This window comes from Capra hircus, chromosome 21, assembly GCF_001704415.2.
Source record: "Capra hircus breed San Clemente chromosome 21, ASM170441v1, whole genome shotgun sequence".
Taxonomy (NCBI): domain Eukaryota; kingdom Metazoa; phylum Chordata; class Mammalia; order Artiodactyla; family Bovidae; genus Capra; species Capra hircus.
In genome coordinates, this window is record NC_030828.1 from 34,054,246 (window position 1) to 34,081,467 (window position 27,222).

The 27,222-nt window shown below is 48.9% G+C and overlaps 2 protein-coding genes across 8 annotated transcripts in view; one reads left to right on the forward strand and one right to left on the reverse strand.

Moving 5' to 3' along the window:
- Positions 1-13,576, reverse strand: part of PML (promyelocytic leukemia) — a 51,612-nt gene extending 38,036 nt beyond the window's left edge. For 4 of the 6 annotated variants that reach the window (XM_005695154.3, XM_005695155.3, XM_013973033.2 and 1 more), the window contains exons 1-2: positions 13,314-13,574; positions 10,618-11,084 (exon numbers count right to left, since the gene is read on the reverse strand). In XM_005695154.3, the coding sequence (XP_005695211.1) occupies positions 10,618-11,084; positions 13,314-13,448 (602 nt within the window). In that variant the 5' untranslated portion in view covers positions 13,449-13,574. Of the gene's footprint in view, positions 1-10,617; positions 11,085-13,313 lie in introns of all 6 variants that reach the window. The other 2 variants (XM_005695149.3, XM_005695151.2) reach the window with 2 other exon arrangements.
- STOML1 (stomatin like 1) lies at positions 16,114-25,273 on the forward strand. 2 transcript variants are annotated; one of them, XM_005695157.3, is made up of 7 exons: positions 16,114-16,372; positions 17,935-18,041; positions 19,276-19,425; positions 19,697-19,900; positions 22,949-23,144; positions 23,602-23,814; positions 24,338-25,273. In XM_005695157.3, exons 1-7 carry the CDS (start codon positions 16,240-16,242, stop codon positions 24,529-24,531), a joined length of 1,197 nt encoding a protein of 398 aa, XP_005695214.1. In that variant the 5' UTR covers positions 16,114-16,239; the 3' UTR covers positions 24,532-25,273. The 2 variants fall into 2 exon arrangements, with proteins under 2 accessions (XP_005695214.1, XP_005695215.1); XM_005695158.3 differs by having other exon boundaries at positions 16,133-16,372; positions 23,605-23,814.

Consider the following 27,222-nt stretch of genomic DNA (forward strand, 5'->3'; position numbering starts at 1 on the left):
GGGATATATGTATATGCATAGGAAAAGGCAACTCACTTCAGTATTCTTGCCTGAAAAATCCCATGGACAGAGGAGCCCTGCAGTCACAAAGTGTTGGACACGACTGAGCGACTGAGCGACTGAGCATGTATATGTCCAGCTGATTTACTTTGTGTACAGGAGAAACTAACACACCACTGAATAGCAACTATACTCCAACAGAAATTAATTATAAAAAGAAGAGGGCAGATCCAATCAGAAGAGCCCATTCTCCGACCATATTGGAAAAGGCAAAGTTTCCTACTTGAAAAGCACTGCTCCGGTTACCAAGGAGTCAAAGAGCTCCACTCAAGGCTGGCTTCACACCTGTCCCCTGCGCTCTGCTTTCTGTGGCCACCGCATGCTGTTGCCTCTGCCCCGAACCCTTCCCTGGGCTGTCCAGGGTGCCTCTCCCTGGACCTGCTGCAAATCATCCCAACTTCTGGTCTTGGGAACCCTTTTCCCAGTGTATCATCTCATCATACTTCTCAAACTCGATTACTTTTTGTTTGTTCAGTCACTCTGTCATGTCCAACTCTCTGCGATCCCATGGACTGCTGCTTCCAAGATCCACGCCAGAGGGAGCCCAAGGCGGGGCACCCTCCGCTATTCAAGCGGGCACCTGTGGCCTTACGTAGACGGTGTAAGCCCCTTGTCTCGGGGCTTTATTTGGCTTTCTATGTAAACCAAGGAATACAGCCTCTTTTTCTCCTCTATTTTCTTAACTGCAAACTCTTTCCTTATCTCTCTCTAAATTTATATATCTCTCTCGCCACGGTGTCCCCGCTTCGAATAACCCTGGATCCACCGGGGCTGGACCCCGGCATTAGCATGCACAGGCTTCAGTAGTTGTGGCGCGCGGGCGCAGCAGATGGAATTCCCCAGCTCTGGAGCATAGGCTTAAAAGCTGTCGGGCACAGGCTCAGTTGCTCTGAGGTACGTGGGATCTTCCCAGACCAGGGATCAAACCCATGTCTCTAGCATTGGCAGGCAGATTCTTATTCACTGAGCCACCAGGGAAGCCCTCTCCCCCATGTTTGAGCCTACTCACCCTTCTAGCCCCTGTTGTCCTGCACAGCCTTTACCTGGAGTTCCTAAAATGCAGCAGACATGCTGGAGCCTCTCCATTTGCACACGCTCCCTCCCTTTTCTGCTTCCTTACCTATCAGCCTAAGTATGACACCCCCTTGGAAGCTGTAGTCCCCAACCAGTAGCCAATCCAGGCTGGGCAGGTGGCCTTTCTTGAGCTCACTTGCCCAGTGTTCTTCTTCCTCCTGTCCTTAAATAAATGCCTGAACACACATGGGACATTGGCCCTCTGGCAAGGGAAAACATGAGGGAGAGGACAGCTGTCCTAAGGGCAACTATGGGCACAGACTGACCCAGGTGAACAGGCTTCCTCAAAGCCCTTTGCAGCCTTGATTGTTAACTGCAGATCTGGTTCCTTCACCAGACTATGACCTCAGAGGTCCAGGGAAGTATCTGTTTATATTTATACCCTAGCACGTAGCAGAGGGCCTGCTATGTAGTAGGAATGTGGGCTGAAACAATAGACTCCAGAGGCATGGTGACCAAATGCCGAGGGCCCCAGGGAGGACCCTCCCAGGCTGGATTTAAAAGTTTAAAGCTATTTCTGATGCTGCCTCCTAATGTGAACCATAAGTGAGCTAAATGTCAAAGGATGGAAAGGTTTATTACTGACTTGTAAGCTGAAGGAAGTTGTGGGTTATGTATGACACTGAGGTTTTGTGCAGAAGAAACATGTTGAGCTTTTCTAATAATCGCTGGTAAAATGTGAAACAATGTGAACTGTGGCTGTGTATGTATGATTTTTAAGTAACATGGTCAGCTTTTTGAAGCCATTTACCATGCTCAAGGGAAAAGAATCCTGTCCTCTTTCTGGAAGGACCTCTTTGCCCATTGTACCAGGGGAGAAATCCACCCCCACCCCCACGCTAAAAGTGAAGCTACCACCATCCTGGGGCTCTGGCAGAGATCCTGTCCTTATTGCAGGGTGGGAGACACAAACTGTGGTTCATACAACTGCTGCCTATCAGCTACTAAAACTGTGCAATCTAGATGCTTACATTTACATGCGAGCAGACAACACAGAACCACAGGATCTATAAGCACAATTAGCAGCCAAAATGGGGACCAAACTGCTTTCTGGCTCACACTGAAAAAAGGGTAATATAGGAAACATAAAACTTCCAAAACTTCTAAGCTTGTTAGGGAGATTTAAGAATATACATCGAGAAAATAAGAACAGGCTGACAAGAAAAAGCATCCTAAGAACACTGACCTTATTTGGCAATTAAAAAAAAAAAAAACATGATTGCTAGGGGAAAAACCTAAAAAAAAAAAAAAAACAAACTCAACATAAGTAGTAAATAGTAGAAAGTAGTCTCAAAAAAAAAAAAAAAAAGCTGGTGGATTAGAAAATCAATTCAAGTACCTACGAGAATCTGGAAGAATAAAGGCAAAGTAACGGAATTAATGGAACTCCTGGTGGGCTACAGGCCACGGGGTCGCAACTGGACATGACTAAGCATACAGAGTGCCACACCGAGTGACGTTAAGTCAGACAGAGAAACACAAATAGCATATGATATCGCTCATATGTGGATTCCAAAAAATGATACAAATGAACTTATTTACAGAACAGAAATAGAGGTACAGGTGTAAAAAACAAACTTATGGTTACCAGGGGGAACATGGGTGAGGGATAAATTGGGAGATTGGGATTGACATAAACACACTAGTACATATAAAATAGATAACGAATAAGAATCTCCAGTTTAGAATAGAGAATTCTACTCACTACTCTGTAACGACCTATTTGGGAAAAGAATTTAAAACAGAGCGGATATATGTGTGCGTATAATTGAGTCATTCTGTTATACAGCAGAAACTAATATCACATTGTAAATTAACTATATTCCAATAAAAAATTAATTTTTAAAAAGCCACACACACACACAAATACTTGTAAAAAGAAAAACATAAGCAAATGAACAGAGATCAATACATTAAAAAAAGAAGACAATTTGTTTGAGCTGAAGAGAGACTTGAATTTTCAGTTCAACAATGTCAGAGAGGATTACTGAAAAAAGAAAAGACCTATAGCTTGAAGAATCATTCTCAAGAATAAAGAAAAATTACATACAAAGGGGCTTCCCTGGTGGTCAAGTAGTTAAGAATCCACCTGCCAATGCAGGGGACACAGGTTAGATTCCTGGTCTGGGAAGATTCCACATGCCTCGGGGGGCAACAAAGCCTATGTGCCCAAACTACTAAAGCCCGCACGCCTAGAGCCTGTGCTGCACAAGGAGAAACCACTGCAATGAGACACCCAGCCCCTCTCTTTGCAACTAGAGAAAGGCCGCATGCAGCAACAAAGAAAAATAAAATAAAAATCTTTTTAACAATCCTTAGCAAAAAAAAAAAAAAAAAAATTACCCAGAGAGGAAAAATAGACAATAATTGACTTTCTCACCTGCAACACCAAAGGCCACAGATTTACAAAGCAATGCTTGTATATTCCAAGATGAAAGATTTGTGATTGTGACCTCAGAATGTTACAACGAGCTAAACTTTCCTTTAAATGTGACTCCATGGTCTCACTGCCTAAGGCCTGGGTTTGATCCCTAGTCAGGGAATTAAAACCCCACCAGCTGCATGGCACAGCCAAAAACCATTACACACACATAAATGCGACGGCAAAAGAACATGCGAGTTAAGATGCTCAGGGTTCTGGAAAGTTAGCTCCAAAAATCAACCAGCAAATTTACTTGAAGTATTCCAGTCAACTGGGAAATGAATAACATTAAATAATTGAAGATAGAGGAAGATATTATAGAAAAACAATTTGTGGGCAACAACACCAATGAGAATCTAAGATTACAAATAACAGGTGGGTTATAATGTGATAATTAACTGCCAATAAAGGATGCTTAGAATAGAAAAGACATAGAAGATTTGGCAATAATCTAGAGACAAAATTTCATGTTACTCCAACTATATCTGAAAGTGGGAATGGAAGGAGAGAAGAAAAAGTACTCTAAAACTTTTATCCTATCTGGAAGAGCAGTTGTAATTTGATTGTGTGGATCACAATAAACTGTGGAAAATTCTGAGAGAGATGGGAATACCAGACCACTTGACCTGCCTCTTGAGAAACCTGTATGCAGGTCAGGAAGCAACAGTTAGAACTGGACATGGAACAACAGACTGGTTCCAAATAGGAAAAGGAGTACATCAAGGCTGTACATTGTCACCCTGCTTATTTAATTTATATGCAGAGTACATCATGAGAAACGCTGGGCTGGAGGAAGCACAAGCTGGAATCAAGATTGCCAGGAGAAATATCAATAACCTCAGATATGCAGATGACACCACCCTTATAGCAGAAAGTGAAGAACTAAACAGCTTCTTGATGAAAGTGAAAGAGGAGAGTGAAAAAGTTGGCTTAAAGCTCAACATTCAGAAAACTAAGATCATGGCATCTGGTCCCATCACTTCATGGCATACAGATGGGCAAACAGTGGAAACAGTGGCTGACTTTATTCTTCTGGGCTCCAAAATCACTGCAGATGGTGATTGCAGCCATGAAATTAAAAGATGCTTACTCCTTGGAAGGAAAGTAATGACCAACCTAGACAGCATATTAAAAAGCAGAGACACTTTGCCAACAAAGGTCTGTCTAGTCAAGGCTATGGTTTTTCCAGTGGTCATGTATGGATGTGAGAGTTGGACTATAAAGAAAGCTGATTGCCGAAGAATTGATGCTTTTGTTGTGTTGGAGAAGATTCTTGAGAGTCCCTTAGACTGCAAGGAGATCCAACCAGTCCATCCTGAAAGATCAGTCCTGGGTGTTCATTGGAAGGACGGATGTTGAAGCTGAAACTCCACTGCTTTGGCCATCTGATGCGAAGAGCTGACTCACTGGAAAAGACCCTGATGCTGGGAAAGATTGAGGGCAGGAGGAGAAGGGGACAACAGAGGATGAGATGGCTGGATGGCATCACCGACTCGATGGACATGGGTTTGGCTGGACTCTGGGAGTTGGTGATCGACAGGGAGGCCTGGGGTGCTGCGGTTCATGGGGTCGCAAAGAGTCGGACATGACTGAGTGACTGAACTGAACTAAACTGAATCTACTCTTGACAGTTCAGTAGGAAAAGAATCTGCCTGCAATGCAGGAGACCTGGATTCGACCCCTGGGTTGGGAAGATCCCCTGGAGAAGGGAATGCCAACTTAGTATTCTTGCCTGGAGAATTCCATTGACAGAGGAGTCTGGGGGTCTACAGTCAACAACGTCGCAAAGAATCAGACACAGCTGAGCAACTAACAACACACATACACTCACTCTTGATGGTGAGAGAGAGATACACATACACACATATGTTCTAATATGTTTGTTAAAAATGTAAACAAGTAGAAAGAGGAGCTATAGATACATCTCTACAAAGAATACACATTAAAAAAAATCTGAGGAATATGCTAGTGAAAGGAATATGGTAGGCCCCAAAGAAAACCTCAACATAGTCATAGATACAACTCTTAAATACTAGTAGACCATACTGTAGAAATTAACATCAAATATTTAAATCAAACAACACAAGCCACTTGAAACTTTTAGACAACGTTCTTCCCCAAACAAACTCTTCTATCAAAGAGAAAATGTCTAAAAAGAGAAAAGACTGAAATTAGAGATATTTGAGAAATGATTGACTATGATTACACTACTTGTCAAAGTTATGAAAGGCAGGCAATGTTATACTCAGAGAAGAATGCGGTAAACAGTGAGGATAGCAAGTAAATGAGTTAGATGTTCAGTTCAGTTAGATGAATAATGAGAGAAGAGTACAACAAAGAAAATAATGATGCTAAAAATAAAATGATTAATTAGAAAAAAAGGAAACAATTAATATCAGCAAGCAATAAAAAGACCAAAAAAAAAAAAAAAGCTAGTGCTTTGAAAAGATCACTAAAATAAGCACAAATATACAACATTAGGAGGCTTCCCTGGTGGCCCCTGCCTGCAGTGCAGGAGATTCGGGTTTGATCCCTGGGTCAGGAAGATCCCCTGGGAAAAGGCAATGGCAACCCACTCCAGTATTCTTGCCTAGAGAATCCCAAGGACAGAGGAGTCTGGTGGGCTACAGTCTATGGGATTGCAAAGAGTCGGACACGACTAACACTTTAACTTTCATACAACATTAGAAATAAGAAAGGGGACACAATTACAGGTACAGAGGAGATATTTAAATTGTAAGATAACTCAAGATGAATTAGAAAACATTCCAGAAAATCTGATTCATGACCCTCCACAAAAAGGGAAAAAAAAATCTACTCTCCAAAAAAGGCATCTGTCTCAGATAGCTTTTCAAGAAACTTCTGTAAGCTTGGATTACTTATGTCCTTTATTCTACAACAGAGAAATTATAAGAATTTTATTTTAACATTTATTGAGTATTTAATATGTGCCAGGCACTATGCTAAGCAATTTATATATATCACCATGTTCAAAAAAGCTTACAAACTCATTGAAAGAGATTAGTATCAAATGGATATGAAAACTTGACAAGGAAACTTGACATATCATATATGATGTATATCATATGTATGCATAAAATTGATCACATTTATAAATATAGATAATAGCCTAGATAAAATAGTACTAAATGGAATCAAGCTAGAAATTAAATTAATAGTATGTCATGACCAAATAGTTTTTCCTCCTCAGAATTAAAATAATGGTGCAACATAAAGAAATGTAGTGATATCATTCATTATACTAAACAGTGAAAGGACACCTTCAGAGTCCAAAGAACAGCCATCCCCAAGTTAAAACAAAACAACAGCAACAACAAAACTCTTAGTAAACTAGAAGCACAAGGCAACTTTCTTAATGTGATTTTTAAAAGTCACCTAAGGAAATCAACAAGAAACATCATACCTGAGGCTATGGTTTTTCCTGTGGTCATGTATGGATGTGAGAGTTGGACTGTGAAGAAGGCAGAGTGCCAAAGAATTGATGCTTTTGAACTGTGGTGTTGGAGAAGACTCTTGAGAGTCCCCTGGACTGCAAGGAGATCCAACCAGTCCATTCTGAAGGAGATCAGCCCTGGGTGCTCTTTGGAAGGAATGATGCTAAAGCTGAAACTCCAATACTTTGGCCACCTCATGAGATGAGTTGACTCATTGGAAAAGACTCTTATGCTGGGAGGGATTGGGGGCAGGAGCAGAAGGGGATGACAGAGGATGAGATGGCTGGATGGCATCATGGACTCGATGGACGTGAGTCTGAGTGAACTCCGGGAGATGGTGATGGACAGGGAGGCCTGGTGTGCTGCGATTCATGGGGTCACAGAGAGTCGGACACGACTGAGCAACTGAACTGAACTGAACTGAACAAGAAAACATAAGAAACTTTTTCATGAAAGATAGGTACAAAGCAAAGTTGCCTTTTCTAACCACTTCACATTATATAATGTTGCCCTGGCAGTTCTGGCCAATTCAGTGAAACAAAGCTACAAAAAGGTAATACGTATGAATAATGGCAGAAAAATTTTTTATTATTTCTAGGTGATATGACTATTTACCTAGAAAATCTTAAAAAAAAAATCAATGGAAAAACTTGCAAGAATAAAAGAGCCCAATAGGATGGCTAGATATAGCGTGTGTGTGTGTGTGTGTGTGTGTGTGTGTGTGTGTATTAGTCGCTCAGGTGTGTCCAACTCTTGGTGACCCCATGGACTGCAGCCGGCTAGGTTCCTCTGTCCATAGGATTTTCCAGGCAAGAATACTGGAGCGGGTTGCCATTTCCTTCTCCAATAGATATATACACATACATATTAGTGAATATTAATGATAATCAGTTAAAAACTATAATGGAAAAGATTCCATTCATAATATTATTACATACTGTCTCATAGGCAGTGTGTGTTCAGTTGTGACCAACTCTTTGAAACCTCATAGACTGTAGCCTGCCACACTCTTTCTGTCCATGGATCTCCCAGGCAAGAATAATGGGGTGAAAAAAAAAGAATAATGGAGTGGGTTGCCATTTCCAGATCTTCCTAACCCAGGGATCTAACCCATGTCTCCTGAGTCTCCTGCACTGCATCCAGATTCTTTACTGCTGAGCCACCAGGGACCTTCACTACATATTGTAAATTTAACCATAATTTGAAAGTTAAAGATATTTGTAAAAGTGTTAAAAGTTCACACAGGTATGCTATCTTTTTGCTAAAAAAGGGAAAAATAATTCCTATAAGACTATATACTTATACCTGTGTATATATTCATAAACTCTGGAAACTTTTAAAGCTGGTGAAATTGAAAGTTGCTCAATCATGATTGACTCTTTGTGACCCCCATGGACTATGCAGTCCATGGAATTCTCTTTCAAACCCAAAAGATGTAACCAGAGATGAGGTCAATTCGTCCAGGATTTAATTCCATCTCAATCAAAATCCCAAAGAACATGTGAATTCTGAAGCTGCCTGAAGCATAAGAGCCAAAGAAGCTGCACAAATTGTAAAAGCAAAATTATTTCTGAAGAGTGGGGATTCACCCTACCAAATATAAAGCTACTGAATGCCTTACAGCAGTAAGGATTAGCATAGGAGTTGGTTCTGCACTCTGTTGGTGCAGAACAGAGATTTACAAACATATTCATGACTACATGGACATGTAGTACAAGATTAAAAGGGCATTTCAGATCAAAGCCAAGAGCAGATTATTCATAAGCTAGAGGGATATATTGTACAACATGAGGCATAGAGCCAATGTTTGATAATAACTGTAAGTGAAGTATAACCTTTAAAATTGTGAATCACTATCCTGTACACCTGTAACTTAAAGAATATTGTACATCAACTATGCTTCAATTTAAAAAAATGGGAAAAATCAAACAAAAAGAGTGGATTATTCAGTGAAAGTTGTTGAGAGAACTGGCTTTCTATCTGGATAGAAATGAGAAGTGAGTGTTCCTATCTCACATCACACAAAGTAAGTTCCATGGGAATTAAAGATTTAACAATAAAAATAAACTATTAAAATAGAGTATAAGTAAATATTTTCAGTATTGGCATAGGCAAAATCTTTCCTAGGATGACCAAAGCCAGATACCATAAAGGAAGAGATTAATGGATTAGACTATATAGAACTAAAAACTTGAACACAACACCTCATATTAAATGAATGACAAAGGTCAACACAGGAAAAATGTCGGCACTATAACAAGCTCTTATAAGAGTAAACAAATAAACAAGCAAAGGACCTTAGCAAGCAATTCACAAATGAAGAAGCTCAATGACCAAGAAACACATGAAAAGCCACTGGACAGCCTCAATAATAAATAAAGAAATCCAAACTCAAACAATAATATCAGCCCTTGTGGAATCTGGTAGTACAGGTGGTAAACCTCCTAGCAGGAAGCAAGCAAGTTATAGTTTAGCCAGAATGGAGCTCTGTCTGAGTGTGCCCCCTATGGGCAAGGAATACCTTCACTTTGTAAGCTGATTCCCCAAGAATCTTATACAGCTATCTATTGTAGTTGCGTGAGAAGAGAGCATTAAAAGTTCACACAGGTATGCTATCATTTTGCTAAAAAAGGGAACAATACGTCCTATAAGACTATATACTTATATCTGCGTGTATATTCATAAACTCTGGAAAGTTTTAAAGCTGGTGAAAGTGAAAGTCGCTCAGTCATGACTGATTCTTTGTGACTGCATGGACTACGCAGTCCATGGAGTTCTCTAGGCCAGAATATTGGAGTGGGTAGCCTTTCCCTTCTCCAGGGGATCTTCCCAATCCAGGGACCCAGGTTTCCCACATTGCAGGTGGATTCTTTACCAGCTGAGCCACAAGGGAAGCCCTTTAAAGCTGGTAACAATGGTTAACCTTGAATTGGGAAGGGAGAAGGGATGGGTATTAGGCAGATGTAGGACAAAATGGAATGGAGATTTTGTTCTCTCTATAAATCTTGTTAGCAATTTTCTGAACCGTATTAATGCATTTTATCTGTCTAAAAAAACCTGAACTTAAATTCCTGCGCTGCATGGTGAAAATAATTAAAATGGAACTTGACTTTCTTCATACAGATCCTCCCAGGACGCTCGGGAGTGCTTTTGAGCCAGGAACTAACTACCCACATCTCATTCTACAGTCCTAGCTATAGGGAGACTGAGTGGCAGTGCTTATGGAAAATTTCACTCTTGAAGAGTTTTTAAAGGGCAGTTTGGTAACATGTATCGAAATGTAAAACTTTCATATCCGTTCACCGAGTAACCTATTTTTAAAAATTTATCCTGAAGAAATGACTGGATATGGGTGAAAAGATGATTCTGCAGCATTATTTTCTTGTGAGGGGAAATTGGGAACTATTACTATCCATCCACTCGCACGGGAGAGCGTAAACTGTGGTCATCGCTACTGATGCTGCTGGTGTGTGGACCACACTGTGAGTTGCAAGGCCTCAGAAGCTCCTTGACCCACGCCCCAGCTATGAGGCTCTGGGTCTCTCCTCCCCGCACCCTCTACCTCGCCCTTGGATGCACCATCCCACCCTCGGCCGGCCTGCTCACCTGGTCAGCATAGGGCTGCGGTGGTTGGGGTTGGAGCAGAAGATGTTGTTGGACTTGCGGGTGCCGTCCAGAAACTCCCGCACGGACTGGCTGCGGAGCTCCGCCAGCGGCCGGGCCTCGTGCTTGAGGAACCACTGGTGCGCCTCGAAGCACTTGGCGCAGATGAGCTGCTCACACTCGAAGCACCAGTAGTGGGCCAACTCTTTGCAGCGGGTGCAAAACGCCTGCTCGCGTGCGATCTGCTGGTACACCGACAGCCGCCGCTGCAGGCTCTCGAAGAAGACGTTGTCCAGGGCCTGCGCGCCGGCACCTGAGGGCCAGGGAGCCTGGCAGACGGGGCACTGTATGCCGGACTCCTCCAGGCATCCTGAGCACAGCGTGTGCAGACAAGGCAGCAGCTTGGGGCACTTAGCTTCTGCCCGGCAGCCCTGGCAGCGCAAGAACTGGAACTCTTCCTCCGTGGCTTGCTGGGGAATCAGAGAGGGAGGTGAGTCGTTTAGTCCCAGGAAGCCCCACCCAACCGGACACCCACCCTGCGGCTGCACGCTGAGAGTGGCACTTCCTGTTTCATACCAAGCTGTCATTGGATGACACAAAAACCCAGACTTATCAGTATCCCAGTCCTCCATTGACTTAGGCCTTCTCACGCTCACTCCATGATTTACTGAGCATCTGTTTCTCATAAGACACAGTACCAGGCCCCAAGATACACAGATGTATAGCAGCAGTCCCCAACCCTTTGGGGACTAGGTTACCGTTCCTGAAAGACAGTTTTTCTATGGGTGGGGTGATGTAGGGATGATTTAAATGCATTATATTTATTGTGCACTTTATTTCTGTTTCCACTGTGAAAATTCTGTAGTGCAAGTGATGAGAGCGGCTGTAAATACAGACGAAGTTTTGCTCTCTTGCTGGCTGCTTGCCACTGTAAGCCCGGTTCCTAATAGGCCAGGGCAAGTGACAGTCCGTGGCCTGGAACTTGGGGACCCCTGATTCCAGGACAAACCCCTGCCTTCACGGGACTTTAAAAAAGGAGATTCATTAAATGTGTGTCATATAACCTCACAAAAAATGCTTACTGCACTTTGATGGTTCCTCAAAAACTTAAACATAGAACTACCATAGGACCCAGCAATTCTACACCTAGCTATATACCCAAAAGAACAGAAAACAAGGATCCAGATGCTTGTACATCCATTATTCTGTACACAGCATTACTCACAGTAGCCAAGGAGTGGAAACAACTGAAGTGTCCATCAACAAATGAATGGATAAACAAAATGTAGTATATACATACAATGGAATGTTATTTGGCCTTAAAAAGGACATTCTGATACATGCTACAACATGAAAATACCTTGAAGACATCATGTTAAGTAAAACCAGCCAAACACAGAGACAAATACTGTAGCATTCCACTTATATAAAATATCTAGACTAGGCAAATGCAGAGACAGAAAGTAGATTAGAGGTTACCAGCAGCTAGGGGGAAGAGGGAAAAGGCAATGGCACCCCACTCCAGCACTCTTGTCTGGAAAATCCCATGGACGGAGGAGCCTGGTAAGCTGCAGTCCATGGGGCCACTAAGAGTAGGACACGACTGAGCGACTTCACTTTCACTTTTCTCTTTCATGCATTGGAGAAGGAAATGGCAACCCACTCTAGTATTCTTGCCTGGAGAATCCCAGGGACGGGGGAGCCTGGTGGGCTGCCGTCTATGGGGTCGCAGAGTCGGACATGACTGAAGCGACTTAGCAGCAGCAGCAGGGGGAAGAGGAGAATGAGGAGCTTAAAGGGTACAGATTTTTGTTTCAATGAAAAAATTCTGAAAATTGACTGTGGTGATGGTTACATTGTGGAATGCATTTAATGCCACTGAATTGTACACCCTAGAAACAGATAAACCATACGTAACATAATACAGTACCTGGCACATGAGACATACTCAAACATGTTAACTAGTATTGTAAATATTATTTCTAGGTGTTATAATGCAACAAATAAAAGTTAATGCAATATTATTTGTACTTTCATGAAGGAGAGTAAAAAGGGGCTGGAAGAAAACAGAGCAAGTGATCTAAGCACTTCCTTTGGGGGTGGGGAGTTTGTGCAGGAAAAGACCAGTAAACCCTTAAAAAACTCCTCCGGATGGGGGTTGAGGGAGCACGGTGCTCCAGGAAAAGGATCCAAGTAGCTTCCTAGAGGAGAAACCACAGGAATCCTGGGCCTTAGCCAAGACATCCCTCTCCCACTTTCTGATCTGAGGACAAATATTCTGGCTTGTCCACACCTGGAGCTTGTCCGGGTCTGCCAGGCGGGTGAGATAAGACTACTACCTCCATTTTCCTTAACAGGTGGTCCTTCATCTGAGGTAGGGGATAAGAGGCATGTCGCCAGCTTGGGCGGAAGAGGCTTGGGCGGAAGAGTCTGGTCCGGAGTGCCACTCACCCTCAGCATCACGCCGCTGCTCGTGGAGAATCGCAACCCAGAGAGACCTCTCCCCTCAAACTCATGCTGGCCCCCTTTTCTACTTTCCACGACCCCTAACCCAGCCGAGAAGGTCAGGACCCTCGCACCTGGTCTCCCTTCTTTACGTCATTTTTCAAGGTACTTGGTCAAGTTCCCCAGTCCCTCCATTCCACCGACCATACCTAATTAACAAAGCCCCAACCCCATCTCCCCAAACGCAGTAGTACCTCTGTGGGGCTGTCGCTGTGGCTGGACTGGTGGCCTTCGGAGAGTGACTCCGGGGGAGGCATGCTGGGGGAGTGGGGCAGTGCGGGGTCCTGCTGGGGCCCCGGAGATCCGGCAGGCTCCGGATCCTGCTGCATGGAATCCAGCGCAGTTTCGATTCTCAGTTTCGCTCTTCGAGAGCGGAGAAACTGAACCGGAGGCAGGCGCCAGAACACTGAGCTCCGGAGCAGCCCTAAAGGGGAGGTGCCAGCTCAGGGCCCGCCTCCCAGAGGAAGTGAGACACTAGCTACCGGCGGTTCTAGGGTCGGAGAGGCTGGCCCAGGGTCCTGAAGACACGCCCAGAGCGGCGAGGAGGGAGAGAAGAGCAGTCACAAGCAGGACAGCGGGAGAACTGATGTTTGTGCAGAACGGAGGCCGTCCCTGCCCTCGGCTTGGAATTTTTCATTCAGCTCACATTGGCACAGCTTCGTGCCAGCCCTCAGCTGGGAGCAAGAGCCACACAGCCGGGCCACGCGTGGCTCCTACTTTGGAAAAAAAAGGGAAAGTGTTAGTCTTCTAGTCGTGTCCGACTCTTTGGGACCCCATGGACTGTCGTCTTCTAGGCTCCTCTGTCCATGGGATTCTCCAGGCAAGAATACTGGAGTGGGTAGCCATTCCCTTCTAAAAGGGATCTTCCCTACCCAGGGATGGAACCCAGGTCTCCTGCACTGCAGGCAGATTCTTTAGCATCTGAACCACCCCAGATCTAATGCAGGAGCAGGCCCCCAAAGGGAGATTTTCACAGTGTTGAGACTGGCTGGACAGGAGATCACTCAGCTGGGATTTGAAGTGATGGTGGGAATTTGCCAGGGATTCAGAGGCTGGGGATGGGTGGGCGACACTTAAGACCCAGAGAACAGCATATGCAAAGCCATGGAGGTTTGAAACAGAAGCTGTTTCGAAACTAGTTTTGAAACAAGCAACTCATTTTGGTTATTTTCAGATTCGAGAGGGGACCCATGCATGATGTCAGACCAAGATGGGCTGGGCAAGATAAGGAGATGGACCAGGGTTATGGACCACAGAGAGTTGGTGAAGGGTTTGAAAACAAGGAACCATGTCCATTGTGTATATTGGGACAGTCTCTCTGACAACCTAGGGCCAGGTGGTCTGGGACAGTGGCTGTGGGATGAGAGGAGGGACCCGAGTCAGACTGGGAGGACGCTGAGTGGAGATGACGGCATCAGGATAATGCCTGATGTGACAGCAGGAAGGGCTGGTGGATCTGAGGCAGTAGGGAATGGGGAGAGCTGGTGGGCAGGTATGAGAAAAATGAGGAGACAGCAACTTAGCAATGGGTCAAAGGAGAAGCCCAGCTCTCAGCTGGTGAGGGGAGAAGGCACAGCTCCAGGTGGCATCACTGGGCCAGTGCCCCTGTCTTCAAACCTCAATGCATTCCATTCATTGTGATGACTCCCATGGACCCATTTTGTGTTCAGTCCAGCTTGGGACAGATTAGAAGGGCGGTGACAGGACTTTGCTCTTGTAAAACTTTAATAGTTGGGGGTGGGGTGAACTTATAGTTCAGGGTCAGGGTGGGAGGATAGGGGAGAACTAACTTCCTAGGGACAGTGCAAAAACCTCAAGAGCCTACTGCATGCACCCTGCTGCTTGATTAGTGTCCCCAGGGCTTTAGAACCAGGCTATGAAGCTAGGAAAAGCCAAAGATGGTAAGGAGCCATTTGCAGAAGGGATCTGGAAGTGGACTATGGCTGAGGGGCTTTAGGAGGCAGGACCGGCATGTGTGGAACAAGAAAAGCTTTAATTTCTTTGCCCACTTTGGAACACAGCCTGCCTTGTTGGAAATTAAAATTTGTTGGTATACAGAGTAAATTCACCTTTTGCATTTGGTTTTCTCCAGCCAGGGAGAAGCAAGTTACCTTTGGGTACCTGGATTGTGGGGTGTGCTATTTCAGCATCTGTAAGACTGAGGGTCTGTGATGCTCGGGAGGGCTGCCCTGGGATAGCACTATGCAATCCCCTTCTTTACTCTGCCATGTTCCCTGAGATCTGCACACAGAATTTCTTTCTTTTTGTGCCGAAGTTCAGGCCCTCCTGCCCCAGGTTGACCCATAATGACCTGGTTACCCCTTCATTCAACAGATAAGCACTGACATCCTCTCTGTGCCAGGCCCTGCTTGCTGGGCTTTGTTGTTGTTCAGTCGCTCAGTCATGTCTGACTCTTTGCAACCCCATGGACTGCAGCACGCTAGGCTTCCCTGTCCTTCACCATCTCCCAGAGTCTCCCGGAGCTTGCTCCAACTCATGTCCATTGAGTTGGTGATGCCATCCAACTATCTCATCCTCTGTCATCCCCTTCTCCTACTACCTTCAATCTTTCCCAGCAACAGGATCTTTTCTAATGAGTCGGCTCTTCGCATCAGGTGACCAAAGTAATGGAGCTTCAGGGATACGAAAAGGAATGATTTGCTGATCATGCCTTGGAGAAACCCTAAAGGCAATCTTCCCCAAATCCGTCCAGAGTTTGTCAGTTTGTGCTGAGAAGGCTGGTAGCATTTCTTTGCTTCTGGAGATTCAGCTCCTGAAAACTCCCTTACAAAGCTCAGCTTCTCTTCCTGCTCCTTTTCTAAGACCTAGTGGGAAAAGGTTTAGGAGGAGCGGACCGCTGCGGGCCTCCAGAACCACTTGACCACCCTTCCTCCCAGCCCCGCGATCGCAGTTCGGTCCTCCCAGCGCAGGGGGCGCTATGCAACGGTGCGAACCAGGCGCGGTCGGCCTCCTCCTCCTGCACTCGGGCCGCCCCTCCCCCTCCCCCGGCAGCACAGGCGAAACCGGAAGCAGCGGTCGGCGGGGGCGGGGCAGTGTAGCGGCTGGCTGGTCAAGCCCCGCACTGGTCTGGGGCGCGGGGCGTGCCCTCTGTTGGGAACCATGCTTGGCAGGTCTGGGTATCGGGCGCTGCCTTTGGGGGACTTTGACCGTTTCCAGCAGTCGAACTTCGGCTTCCTGGGCTCTCAGAAGGGCTGCTTGTCCCCGGAGCCGGGCGGCGTGGGGCCGGGGGCCGGTGAGTGGCCGCCCAGCGCAGCGGACCCGAGGGAGATCAGCAGGCACCCCCGAACTCTCTGCCTCTCAGGAGTCAGAGTGTCTTGCGTCCTCGCAGCCTAAGAGGAGGGACCGAGAGGGGTTTTCCACGATGTGGAGAAGGGCTTGGATCAGGCGCTGGGACACTACCGCCCATCCGCCCTTAGAGCTACGGGGCGGCAGCACTGGAGCTCTCTTACTTTCAAGAAGCCTCGCCCCACCTCGTTTCTTCTTGGCATTTATCACCCCAAAGGTTTCAGGTTTCCGTTTTGCCCAGAAAGAAACTAAGGTCAAGGCATAGGAGGTCACCAGCACGCCAAGAGCACTTGGTCGCCGAGAAGTGGCAGAATCTTCACCTCAGGGGACACCTCTAGATTCCTCAAGCTTGAGTATCTCCCGGTTTCCTGGTGGAGATGCGCCGGGCAAAAAGGCAGGCCCTTAGATGCCTGTCATGTCTTCCCAGGCCCTGTTTTTCTCCAAAGCCTTGAGTAATTCCCTTCACCCAGAGGTCAGATCCCACATGCCTGACAACCAAACCCCAGAGGATTCGGCCCTTCTGTGACCTCCTCCTGTAATGAGAGCTGCCCCTATCCAAGAGTTCTTTTCCTGCTGGGGCCACATGGATCAGAAAGAAGCAGGAGATTTAGTATTCCAGTGCTCAGAGAGCCCAAAGGGTGTGGTGTTCCTGGAAGAGTGGAGCAGAGGATTCTGTCTGCTTCCAGTTCAGGGTTGGGAGAGGATCCCCAAGATCATGGGGTTTCCTCAGCTTTCAGTCCCATCCTGGGGTTCTCATTCACCAGGAGCAGGGACCTGTGCTTCAGCCAAGTCTTTTCTTCCTAGTCCCCCTCCCCCACCTCTCTTCTGAAGCTGCTTCAAGTGAAGCGTGCATTTTGATGGTCATTAGGACTTTAAAGTGTGGTGAAGAATTGTGAGCTAAGAAAGAACATCTTAGCCCTCATCTGTGTCATCTGTTGAAGAGCCATTGATGCTTTTTTGGTTAACGCCTTACCTCCAAATTGAAAGCACACTTCCGGGCAATAGTGGAGGAGGTGTTATGCCAAAAGCCTTCAGTTCAACCCAGCATGTGTTTACAGATGCTGAGTTCTTCCTGGCTTTACCAGAAGTGGGAGGCCTTCTAAATCAGACAAAAGGATTGACTCCTGCTCAGCCCATTGAGGAGAGCCGAGCTGTCCTGTGATTAACTTCTCAGTTCCAATGACTGCTGCCTAGCAGAGAATGGGCCTTGTGAGGTTGGGACTTGGAACAAATTGATTCTGATATGTGGGAGGAAGGAACAGTCCTTAACTAGCTCCTGCCCACAGATACGGAGTTAGTATTAGGCAAGGCAAGTATTTGATGGTTTTTAGGGCACTCCAGTGAAATGAAACACTGTGAGTTAGGAAAGAACATCTTAGCTCTGAGGAGGAAGGAGCCCCTGAAAGGGGAGGTGGGCAAAAGGTGCAGTTGACTGAGTTCACTCAGCCTGCAGCTGTCATGCCAGACACAGTTGGCATTTTTTGACTGTCTCTGCTCTTTTGTCCCTAGATGCACCTCAGAGCTGGCCCTCCTGCTTCTGCCATGGCCTTATCAGTTTCCTGGGGTTCTTGCTGCTGCTGATCACCTTCCCCATTTCTGGTTGGTTTGCCCTGAAGGTAAGGCTGGCTGGGTCAGTCCCCAGAGTGGTTGGGCCACACTGAGAGCTTTAACATTGGTGCATGAATTTCCCATCCTCTGCCTGCTTCCTCTAAGTATTATCACATCTCTGTGAAATGGGCGCAGATGGTAAAGAATCTGCCTGCAGTGCAGGAGTCCTGGGTTCAATTCTTAGGTTGGGAAGATCTCCTGGAGAAGGGAATGGCACTCCACTCCAGAATTCTTGCCTGGAAAATTCCATAGACAGAGGATCTTGGTGGGGTCGCAAAGAGTTGGACATGACTGAGCAGCTAACACTGTGAAATGGGCTGGACAAGAATTGTTCATTCTCAGCTTTCAGATGAGGAAACTGAGGCTCAACTTTATTGGGAGCCAGTAAGTGGCAGAAACAAGTCTTCCCAAACGCCCAAGTTTAGGGGTCTGAACACTGGTGTTAAGGTGCACAGGAATATCTTCTTCCGTTTGGGTTAGGTTAAGTTAGAAATGTAAAACACTCAACCTGGCCCAGCAAGTGGTGTGTAAAAGGAATTTCAGCCTCGTTTTCAACAAGGGATGGGGCAGAAGGGAAAGGATGAGCTAGAGTAGAGGCTCGCACCTGGGAGCTGCAGTGGAGGTGGAAGCTGACCCTCACGCAGCCCCAGACAACAGCCACTGTCTTTGGAAAGTTTAAGGTTTGGGGTGGTCTGGAAGGGAATCCTTTCTTAGGCCCTAAATCCTAATCCTAAAACTGCCACTGAAACAAATACCTTGTAACCTTGGGCAAGTCACTGCCTCTCTGAGCCTTCTCAATTTGGATATATTTCCTTCCTTGAGGACTCCAGGAACCTGAAGCTGGCAAAGCCCTTCCCTCAGGGTTGCTATTAGAGCAGCCCAGCTTATGCCTTGACTAAGACAAGGGCAGACAGTTTCCTGGTTTGAGTCATGTTTAGCTTTAGACCATACAGGTGAAAGGTTTCACAGACAATCAAGTCAGTACAGTATCGTAGTTGAGAGCATGGCTTTTGTAGTTACTCAGAACTGCCTTCAAATCTTGCCTGTTTCACCTGGGGGCTTTGTGGTTTTTGAGCAAATCAGTTAACCTCTCAGAGCTTGTTTTTTTTTTTCATCTGGAAACAGAGCTAAGGATCCCTGACCCTGAACCTGAGGGAGAGAGGTGGGGGAAAAGACCTGGGTAGACATAATTGTCAGCATCAGCTCGGTGCTTTTGACCCTTTCCCTTGCTATTATGAGCAGATCGTGCCCACCTATGAGCGCATGATCGTGTTTCGACTGGGCCGGATACGCACCCCTCAAGGACCCGGTGTGGTTCTGCTCCTGCCCTTCATCGACTCTTTTCAGAGGGTGGATCTGAGGACACGAGCCTTCAATGTTCCTCCCTGCAAGGTGAGGGGCTTCTCGGCTGCCCTGGACAGAGGGAGTGGGGAGCTTATGCTGGGTGTGTTGTGGATGTCAGTACCTTGGCCTGCGAGTAGCCAGAAAAAGGAGGAGGGAGGCTGGGAGGACATCTTTGCTCTGTATATCGAACCCCCTGCACTTGGGGTTACCATTTTGTTCTCGAGGAGCCAGTGGCCAGGCAAGTGGGTCAGGTTAGGTGGTCTCAGTGGGCCTGGCCTCCCTGCAGCCCCTGCCCCTCTTTCCTGGCCTCTCCTAACAGTTGGCCTCTAAGGATGGGGCTGTGCTCTCCGTGGGGGCCGACGTCCAGTTCCGCATCTGGGACCCGGTACTGTCGGTGATGACGGTGAAGGACCTGAACACAGCTACACGCATGACAGCCCAGAATGCCATGACTAAGGCCCTGCTCAAGAGGCCCCTGCGAGAGATCCAGATGGAGAAGCTCAAGATCAGCGACCAACTCCTGGTAGGCAGCTCTGCACCGGGCAGAGTTCCGTGGCTGGCACGTGAGCCCCGCTCTGCTGCTGGGGCACTTTAGCATAGCACCAGATCACTCTGGGCCTCAGTTTACCTTGTGTCCTGAGAGTGTAATAACTTGTGAAGAGCCAGTGATCTTGATGGGACTGTGAGCTGAGGAATGAAAGATGGGCACAGACCATAGCGATCTTGGGCAAACTGGGCCTGAGAGGTGAAGGGGCTGGGCCAGGGGAGTGGCCTTGAGTCTTGCCTGAGGTTTCACTCTTCACTGCCCCGCAGGCATTGCCATGAACGCTGGGCCTCAGGGGCACTGAGCGGCCTCCTGGGCGGGCAGGTGGGTGAAAGGAGCAGGGGCCTTCCTGGCCCAGTCAGCTTCTGGGGAATTCCATGCTCCCCAAGGCAGCATGTGCATTTTTGTGGTTTTGTGTTGTTTGTTCTGGGCCTTTTTCCTGCCTCTTGTCTGAGTGTGAGCAGTTACACTGGAATTCACCTCAGATCCCTCTTGTGACAAGAGGGGTTGAAATAAATTCACGTGTGAGGGCATGTTGCCTGCTCCTCATGCTCACCTCAGGCTTTCTCCCATGTCCTGGCAGGGGACCGTGGGTGAAGTTCCTCCTCGTTCCCCTAGGCTCTGCCTTCCCCAGGGTTAGAGGACAGGGAAGGGAGTGGGTAATACCATTCCTGGAGGTTCCAGTCCCTTCAGGAAATAAATCAACTGGCTGAAATTCCCAAGAAAATTCTGTTTTTGATAGTAACAATACTTCTCACACGCATAGCATTTTGTTTGCCTCAGTGTATCTCAGCTTTGCATTTTGCTGCACAAAGGCTAGTATCACTCTTTTATTTTGGAGGAAGGAAATTAAGGCTCAGAAGTTATGACTTGCCCCTAAGAGCCGTGGTCAAGGGCAGAGCTGGGCCAGAGCCAGATCACCTGCCCCTGCCCTCCAGTCCACTGCTTGCTGCTGCTGCTGCTGCTAAGTCGCTTCTGTCGTGTCCGACTCTGTGCGACCCCATAGACGGCAGCCCACCAGGCTCCCCCATCCCTGGGATTCTCCAGGCAAGAAAACTGGAATGGGTTAGTCCACTGCTTAGTCTTACACAAATCAGATTTTGTTCTTGGCCTTTGTTTTTGGCCTTGCTGCACATTACTTTGGTGCAACAAAGCCACCTGAGGCCATTTGAGGGTGTGAGTCCCATACCAGGGCATTAGAGTCCTGTAGGGCCATTACCCAGACTGACTTAGCTCCTGGCAAAGTGGATTCAGTACCTGGATAAAATGAAATCTCAGGAAATCCACCACCTTCGGCAAGGCCTGGTTCAGACATCCGTCTCTCATTTTCACTTCTCCATCTGCCTGTTTTGCACCTGGAGGGACTGCAGGCTTCCCACCTCTCCCTTGCTGGGCCCTCTTAGCTGCTTACCCACTTGTGCCTGCTGCTTTACCCCTCCAGGCCTGGCCCAGCCTCCCCTACTGCTGGCCCCACCCCTACCCATCCCTCTGCAGCAGGCCTTGCCTCTTGATCCTCAGGAGAAAGCCCTCTAGGGTGAGAACTCCTCCAGCGTCACTCCCTGAAGCTCATCTACCTCGTAGCTGTTTTCCTGCCTCCCTGGAAGCATCTGGTTCCTCTGCACTCCCCAGTGCTCGGGGCCCAGGACTCGGCTCCCTCCCTCCACTCATCCTCTTCTTGCCTTTCTGCACGCTCTCCTTTTGTCCCACACCCATTCTAGCTCTTCACCCCTCTCTTCCCTTTCCTTCCTCCCTTCCTCTTGTTACTCTAGGCTCCTAAGACTGACGTCACTGCCGACCCCACAGTGACCTCCCTCTTGCCAGCACAGGAGCACTTCTCAGTCCTTCCCTCTCGTCACCTGGAGGCAGCCTTGGACTTCAGGCTTGTCCTTCTCTTATTATTGGATCCCCTGTTTCCTCTGAATTCCGTTATTCCACACTCCTGGTTACTCCCTGTCCTCCTGTTTCCAGGGTTCCCTCAGTGGTCTCTTTTCACCTGTGATCCCCCTGGGGCTGTTTGCTACTTCTGGACACTAATTATTCATGACACTCTGATCCAGTCCCATTCTGTCCTACTTCCTGGACCTGCTTACCCAGTTGTGGTTGGCTGTCCCATAGACACCTTAAGCTTAATGTATTTAAAAATACCTTATTCCTTCCCTAAAGGAATACTCATCATTCCTTCCCTGCCCACCCCCACATCTGTGTCTTCCTCTGTGTGTGCTTTCTGGGTGAATGCCCACACTCTTGATCCGTGCAAGGACCCACATCAGAAACCTGGCTTCCCCGGGGCTCCTCCCCATCCTTCCTCCTTTTGCACACTCAGGCAGCCGAGAAGCCCAGTGGTGCTGCTGCTTCAGTGTCCTTCTGCGGCTTAGAGTCTAAGAGCTGTGCCCCTCCACCATGAGCCTCAGCTCAAAGCCGCCTGACGCTGTGTCTGTGTAACTTTTGCCTGCGGTCTGCAACACCATCCTACCTGGTCTCCCTCCATCCTCAACCCCTCTGGTCCAGCCTCCACATAGCAGCCAAGAGAATCTTTGCAGCTAGGAAGTCTACTCTGTCACTTTGCTGCTAAACTCCTCTTGGGGGCCCCTTGTGCCTCAGAATAAGTCCAAATGAGAGAGAGCAGCCACCCTTGGCTGTCTCCAGTGTCCCAGCCCGCACTTGAGGGTCCGGCTAAGTGGAGCTGTGGTTACTCGCAGTTCCGCAAACATTCGAGGTGCTCCTCTCTGGGCTTTGTCACATGCTGTTCCTGTTGTCTGGAAGGGTCCTCCTTTATGGCCTTCACCTGGATAACTCCTCCTCCTCCTAGCATCACCCCTCCTCCCTGCCCCACACCCTCCCCTGGTGCACACTACAGCTTCCCATGGCTGCGTTGTAATTGCCCTCTGCCTCCGTCCAGGCTGGGCACTTCTCAAGGGCTGGCCTGGCACCTGTTGGGTCACTGTGGCCACACCAGCCTGCCTAAAGAAGGTGCTCTGAATGGGACCTTTGTGGAATGAGTGCCATTTCTTCCCACACTTCCTCCAGCTGGAGATCAACGATGTGACCAGGGCCTGGGGGCTGGAGGTGGACCGCGTGGAGCTGGCAGTGGAGGCCGTGCTCCAGCCACCCCAGGACAGCCCAGCAGGGCCCAGCCTGGACAGCACCCTGCAGCAGCTGGCCCTCCACTTCCTGGGAGGCAGTGTGCCTTCAGTGGCAGGAGGCGCCCCGCGCCCTGGACCAGGTGAGGAGCCTCAGGGAAAGGGTGGTTTCCCCCGCTGGGCGTTCAGGTTCGTGCCCAGCATAGACTGAGTTTCGCCTCTTGTTCCTTTAACCAAGCACCTTGTGCAGTGCACACCCTGCCCAGCTGTTCCAGCCACCCTGATTCTAGAGCTGACTAGAACTAAGGTAATGAGAAGAGTCTGAGTGTGCGGAGGCCTTTGGGAGCCTCCATGGGAGGAAGCAACAGCATCCAGAAGAGAGTTTAAGACTTAAGGCTGGAGTGATTTAGAAATGGGGGTTGGGGTTATGGCTAGAAACTCAAGGGCAGCCTCTTAGCAGAGGAAGAAACTGAACGCAGGCCTGCAGTGGGTGTAAGAGAGAGCGCTGTGGAAGCATGAGGGCTACCGTCATGCTGACCTTGGCAGCGCACTGACTTCCTTCTCTCTGCCTCCCTCCCCAATCCCATTGGCCACCACCAGCAGATACCTTGGAGATGGTGAGCGAGGTTGAGCCGTCTGCACCTCACGGGGGTGCTGGGTCCAGCCCCAAGCAACCTGTGGCCGAGGGGCTGCTGTCGGCTCTGAAGCCCATCCTGTCAGAGGCCCTGGTCAGCCAGGTCGGGGCCTGCTACCAGTTCAATGTCATCCTGCCCAGCGGCCCCCAGAGCATCTATTTCCTGGATCTCACTGCAGGTGCCGCTGCCCTCCCTGCCCTCTCCTTCCCCACTGGGGTTGCTCATAGCCCTACCACCTGTGGTCCTTTTTAGACCAGGTCCTATTCCTGCCAGCAGTTTAGGGCAAACCCATAGCTATCAGGAGCTCAGATGGCATTTGCAGGCAGTGACTGCCCAGGCCTTGGGCTCCCTGTCCCATCCCCATGAGCAGGACTGCCCGGATGGCCCAGCTGCCTGGACCAACAGCCCTGCACACGTTGCAGGCCTGTTCGTGCCAGGCTCTGTCTGAGTGTGTTTTGCGCATCATGTCACCTACTTCTCATCATAAACCGGTGACTTAGTGATTATTATCATCCTCATCTCACCAGTTTGGAAACTGAGGCTCTGAGTGATCACACAGTCAGTAGGACTTGAACCCTGGGTATTAGCACCTGAGCTCTTAGCCACTCTTTCCACCCCTCCCAGTGGGACGTGCTGACCTCTTCTACCCCCTGTAGCATAGCTGTCCCCTCACTGATTCTCAGTTTTCTTTCTCCCCACAGGGCAAGGGAGGGTGGGACGCGGAGTGCCTGATGTCATCCCCGACGTGGTGGTGGAGCTGTCCGAGGAGGACCTACGGGCCCTGTTGTGCAGGGAGCTGCGGCCCCTGGGGGCCTACATGAGTGGGCGGTTGAAGGTGAAGGGCGACCTGGCTGTGGCCATGAAGCTGGAGGCTGTCCTCAAGGCCTTGAAGTAGCAGGTTTGGCTGCCTGTCAGTAGCCCGGCCCCGAGCTGGGCACCAAGCCAGGGAGACATCTTGGAGGCAGAGGCTCTGGCACTGCACCTTGGATTGTTGAAGCCCTGAGGAGTGTCAGACCCAGCGGGAGACAGTGAGTGGAGGCTGGGAGACACTGGAGCTAGGAGAGGCTGAGTCGGGCAGCCCTGCCCTTCTCACCCACAGTGGTTCTCTTAGCAAGCATTTGCTGATCCTGGTCCCCTGCCGAGTGCCCTACCTGAACTGGGTACCAGGCAATGACAGGAGAGCCAGGCCTGCTCTGCTCCTCTGGCGACCTGGCTGGAGAGGAGGGGCTGACGGAAACAGCCCAACAGCAGCTGGTTTGGTCCTGGTGTGAGGGAGCTCTGCATGTGACTCAGGCTCCAAGTTCCAGGAGAGGGGGTCAGAGAGGGGGGTCAGAGCAGCTCGGGGAGGGAGAGAGAAGGGACCAAGCAGAGGTCCCTGCATTGGGAGGGATCTGAGATTGGGCTGGGTCTGCCTTACTGATTGCAATCCAGGCCCAGACTGGGGGAGGGGGGGAAGACAGGGGGTCAGGGCAGTGTCTCTCTGGCCCTGCTCCTGAGGGTGTCCTGACTCATCTCCCAGCCTCAGTCTTGCATGCCTGACTGGCTGGGGCCAGGGCAGCATGACGGAGAGCCCTGCTGTTCTTGTGCTTCTTACCAGAGGTTTGAAAACCTCAAATAAACGTGCTGTTTACAATGTATCTGGAGAGCAACAGGGGACATGGGGGTGGGGAAGAGGGCTCCGAGGTGATGTCCGAGCTGCCAGCCCGGGACCCAGGCCCTGAAGGGTGACCCGAGCCCCAACAGTGATCTGGAATCACCCACAGTTCCCCTTCCTGACAAGGGCCTTGAAAGCAGGCAGGAGCAGGCACTCTGTTCCTCTTTATAGTCTGGGGAGAGCTTTGCAGGAAGGATGTGGGTGTCACAGCGCTGGTCGGGCAAACCGTTCATCCAGCGAAGGGCAGGGACTCCTCACACTCGAGGGGAGATGGAGCTGCCATCTCCTGCCCCTCCTGCTGTACCCCTGGTCACTGTTTCCCCATTGGTCCGGCCCAAACCCCAGGGACCCCAGAGAAGGAGGGCCTTAAACATCTTGAGTTCTAAGGAATGAATCTCACATCCCAGAGAGGCTTGTGAAAAAAAACCCACAGAAATTTGAGCCTCCTCTTTGAGGAACAGCCTCTGGCTTGTCCTCTGGCACCAAGCCTTCCCTGACAGGCCCCTGCCCAGCTGCCTTGGCACCAGGCTCCATCCAGTTTACCCTTTGGTTCCTGCCAGTGCTTGTCTTGGCCCGCCTCTTGTAGGTCCTCCTGGAGTAGACCAAACTGCCACTGGGTTTCGGTTTCAGCCCCAGGGCCCCTCCCTGAAGGGCCAGAGCCCCAGGCTGCTGACCGCCCCCTGTCCCTCTCTCCACCTCTCGGGAGGCCGCCCAGCTGGGGCTGCCTGTTCAAAAGCCTTCCTTCCAATCCCCACCACCCATGAGCCCCAGTGGGGCCTGGGCTCCCCGACTGCTTCGGGGCTGTCTTTGTGCCCATTCCCCAGTGTCTCTGTTACTGCTCTCGTGTGAGTGTCCGCCCTCCCTGTGGGACCTTGAGCTTCCTGCCTGAGCTGTTCATCATTGTTCTTTCCGCTGCTGCTGCACACAGTGCCCCACAGGGTGAGAGGGGAAGCCCCAGGCGCCTGCCTCGTGACAGCTTAAGGGAAACCGAAACTCAGATTTTCTTTGTGGGTGTCAGAGAAGCAAGCATCACCAGGGGAAACTGAAACTTTTATAGATGTCTGTGTGGGTGGAGAGCAGAATCTGCTGCTAGCCGTTAATGCCCTCATCCCATTGAGGGGAACTCATTCCTTGACGAGGCCAGTGCTCCAGGACAGGGAGCCCACAGGCTCAAGGCCTCTGGGCTTCGGAGGACCCAGCAGACTCTGCAGTCCCTGGGGGTGGGGGTGCAACGAGGGGTACCTAACGGGGCCAGGGTGTGAGGGGGCGGGGGAGGAAAGGGTGTCCATCAGAGAAAGCTTTCTGCGGAGTTGATCCCAAGGTACAGTTTACATGGAGATGAGAGAAGAAAGGAAATGGGGGAGACACTCGGCAGAGGGGAAAGTCCCTGTGAGGCCACAGCAGGCACCTCTGATTTGGGGAACTGGGACCTAAAGTCTGAGGGGGGATGTGTGCAGGGCTTTTGTAGTAGTAACTGATACCTCATGCCAGCCATGCCCCTCTACTGCATTAGACTCTTCCTGTATTTGTTTCCCCAGGTAACTTGATGAAGAATGATAACTCAAACAGTTACGTGATGCTTTTTCTATATATAATGCATTATTCTGATATTGTTTTTAAAATAAGTATTTAATTTTGAATGCTGCTGCTGCTAAGTCGCTTCAGTTGTGTCCGACTCTGCGACCCCATAGATGGCAGCCCACCAGGCTCCCCCATCCCTGGGATTCTCCAGGCAAGAACACTGGAGTGGGTTGCCATTTCCTTCTCCAATGCATGAAAGTGAAAAGTGAAAGTGAAGTCACTGAGTTGTGTCCAACTCTCAGCGACCCCATGGACTGCAGCCTACTAGGCTCCTCCGTCCGTGGGATTCTCCAGGCAAGAGTACTGGAGTGGGGTGCCATTGCCCTCTCCGATTTAATTTTGAATAGAGAA

What these genes read in the sequence shown, in the direction of transcription:
- STOML1 (XM_005695157.3), top strand. Translation starts at nt 16,240, where the DNA reads ATGCTTGGCAGGTCTGGGTATCGGGCGCTGCCTTTGGGGGACTTTGAC. An exon ending in CTGGTTGGTTTGCCCTGAAG is followed by an intron (nt 18,042 to 19,275) that starts GTAAGGCTGGCT and finishes TATTATGAGCAG; the next exon opens with ATCGTGCCCACCTATGAGCG. An exon ending in TCAATGTTCCTCCCTGCAAG is followed by an intron (nt 19,426 to 19,696) that starts GTGAGGGGCTTC and finishes CTCTCCTAACAG; the next exon opens with TTGGCCTCTAAGGATGGGGC.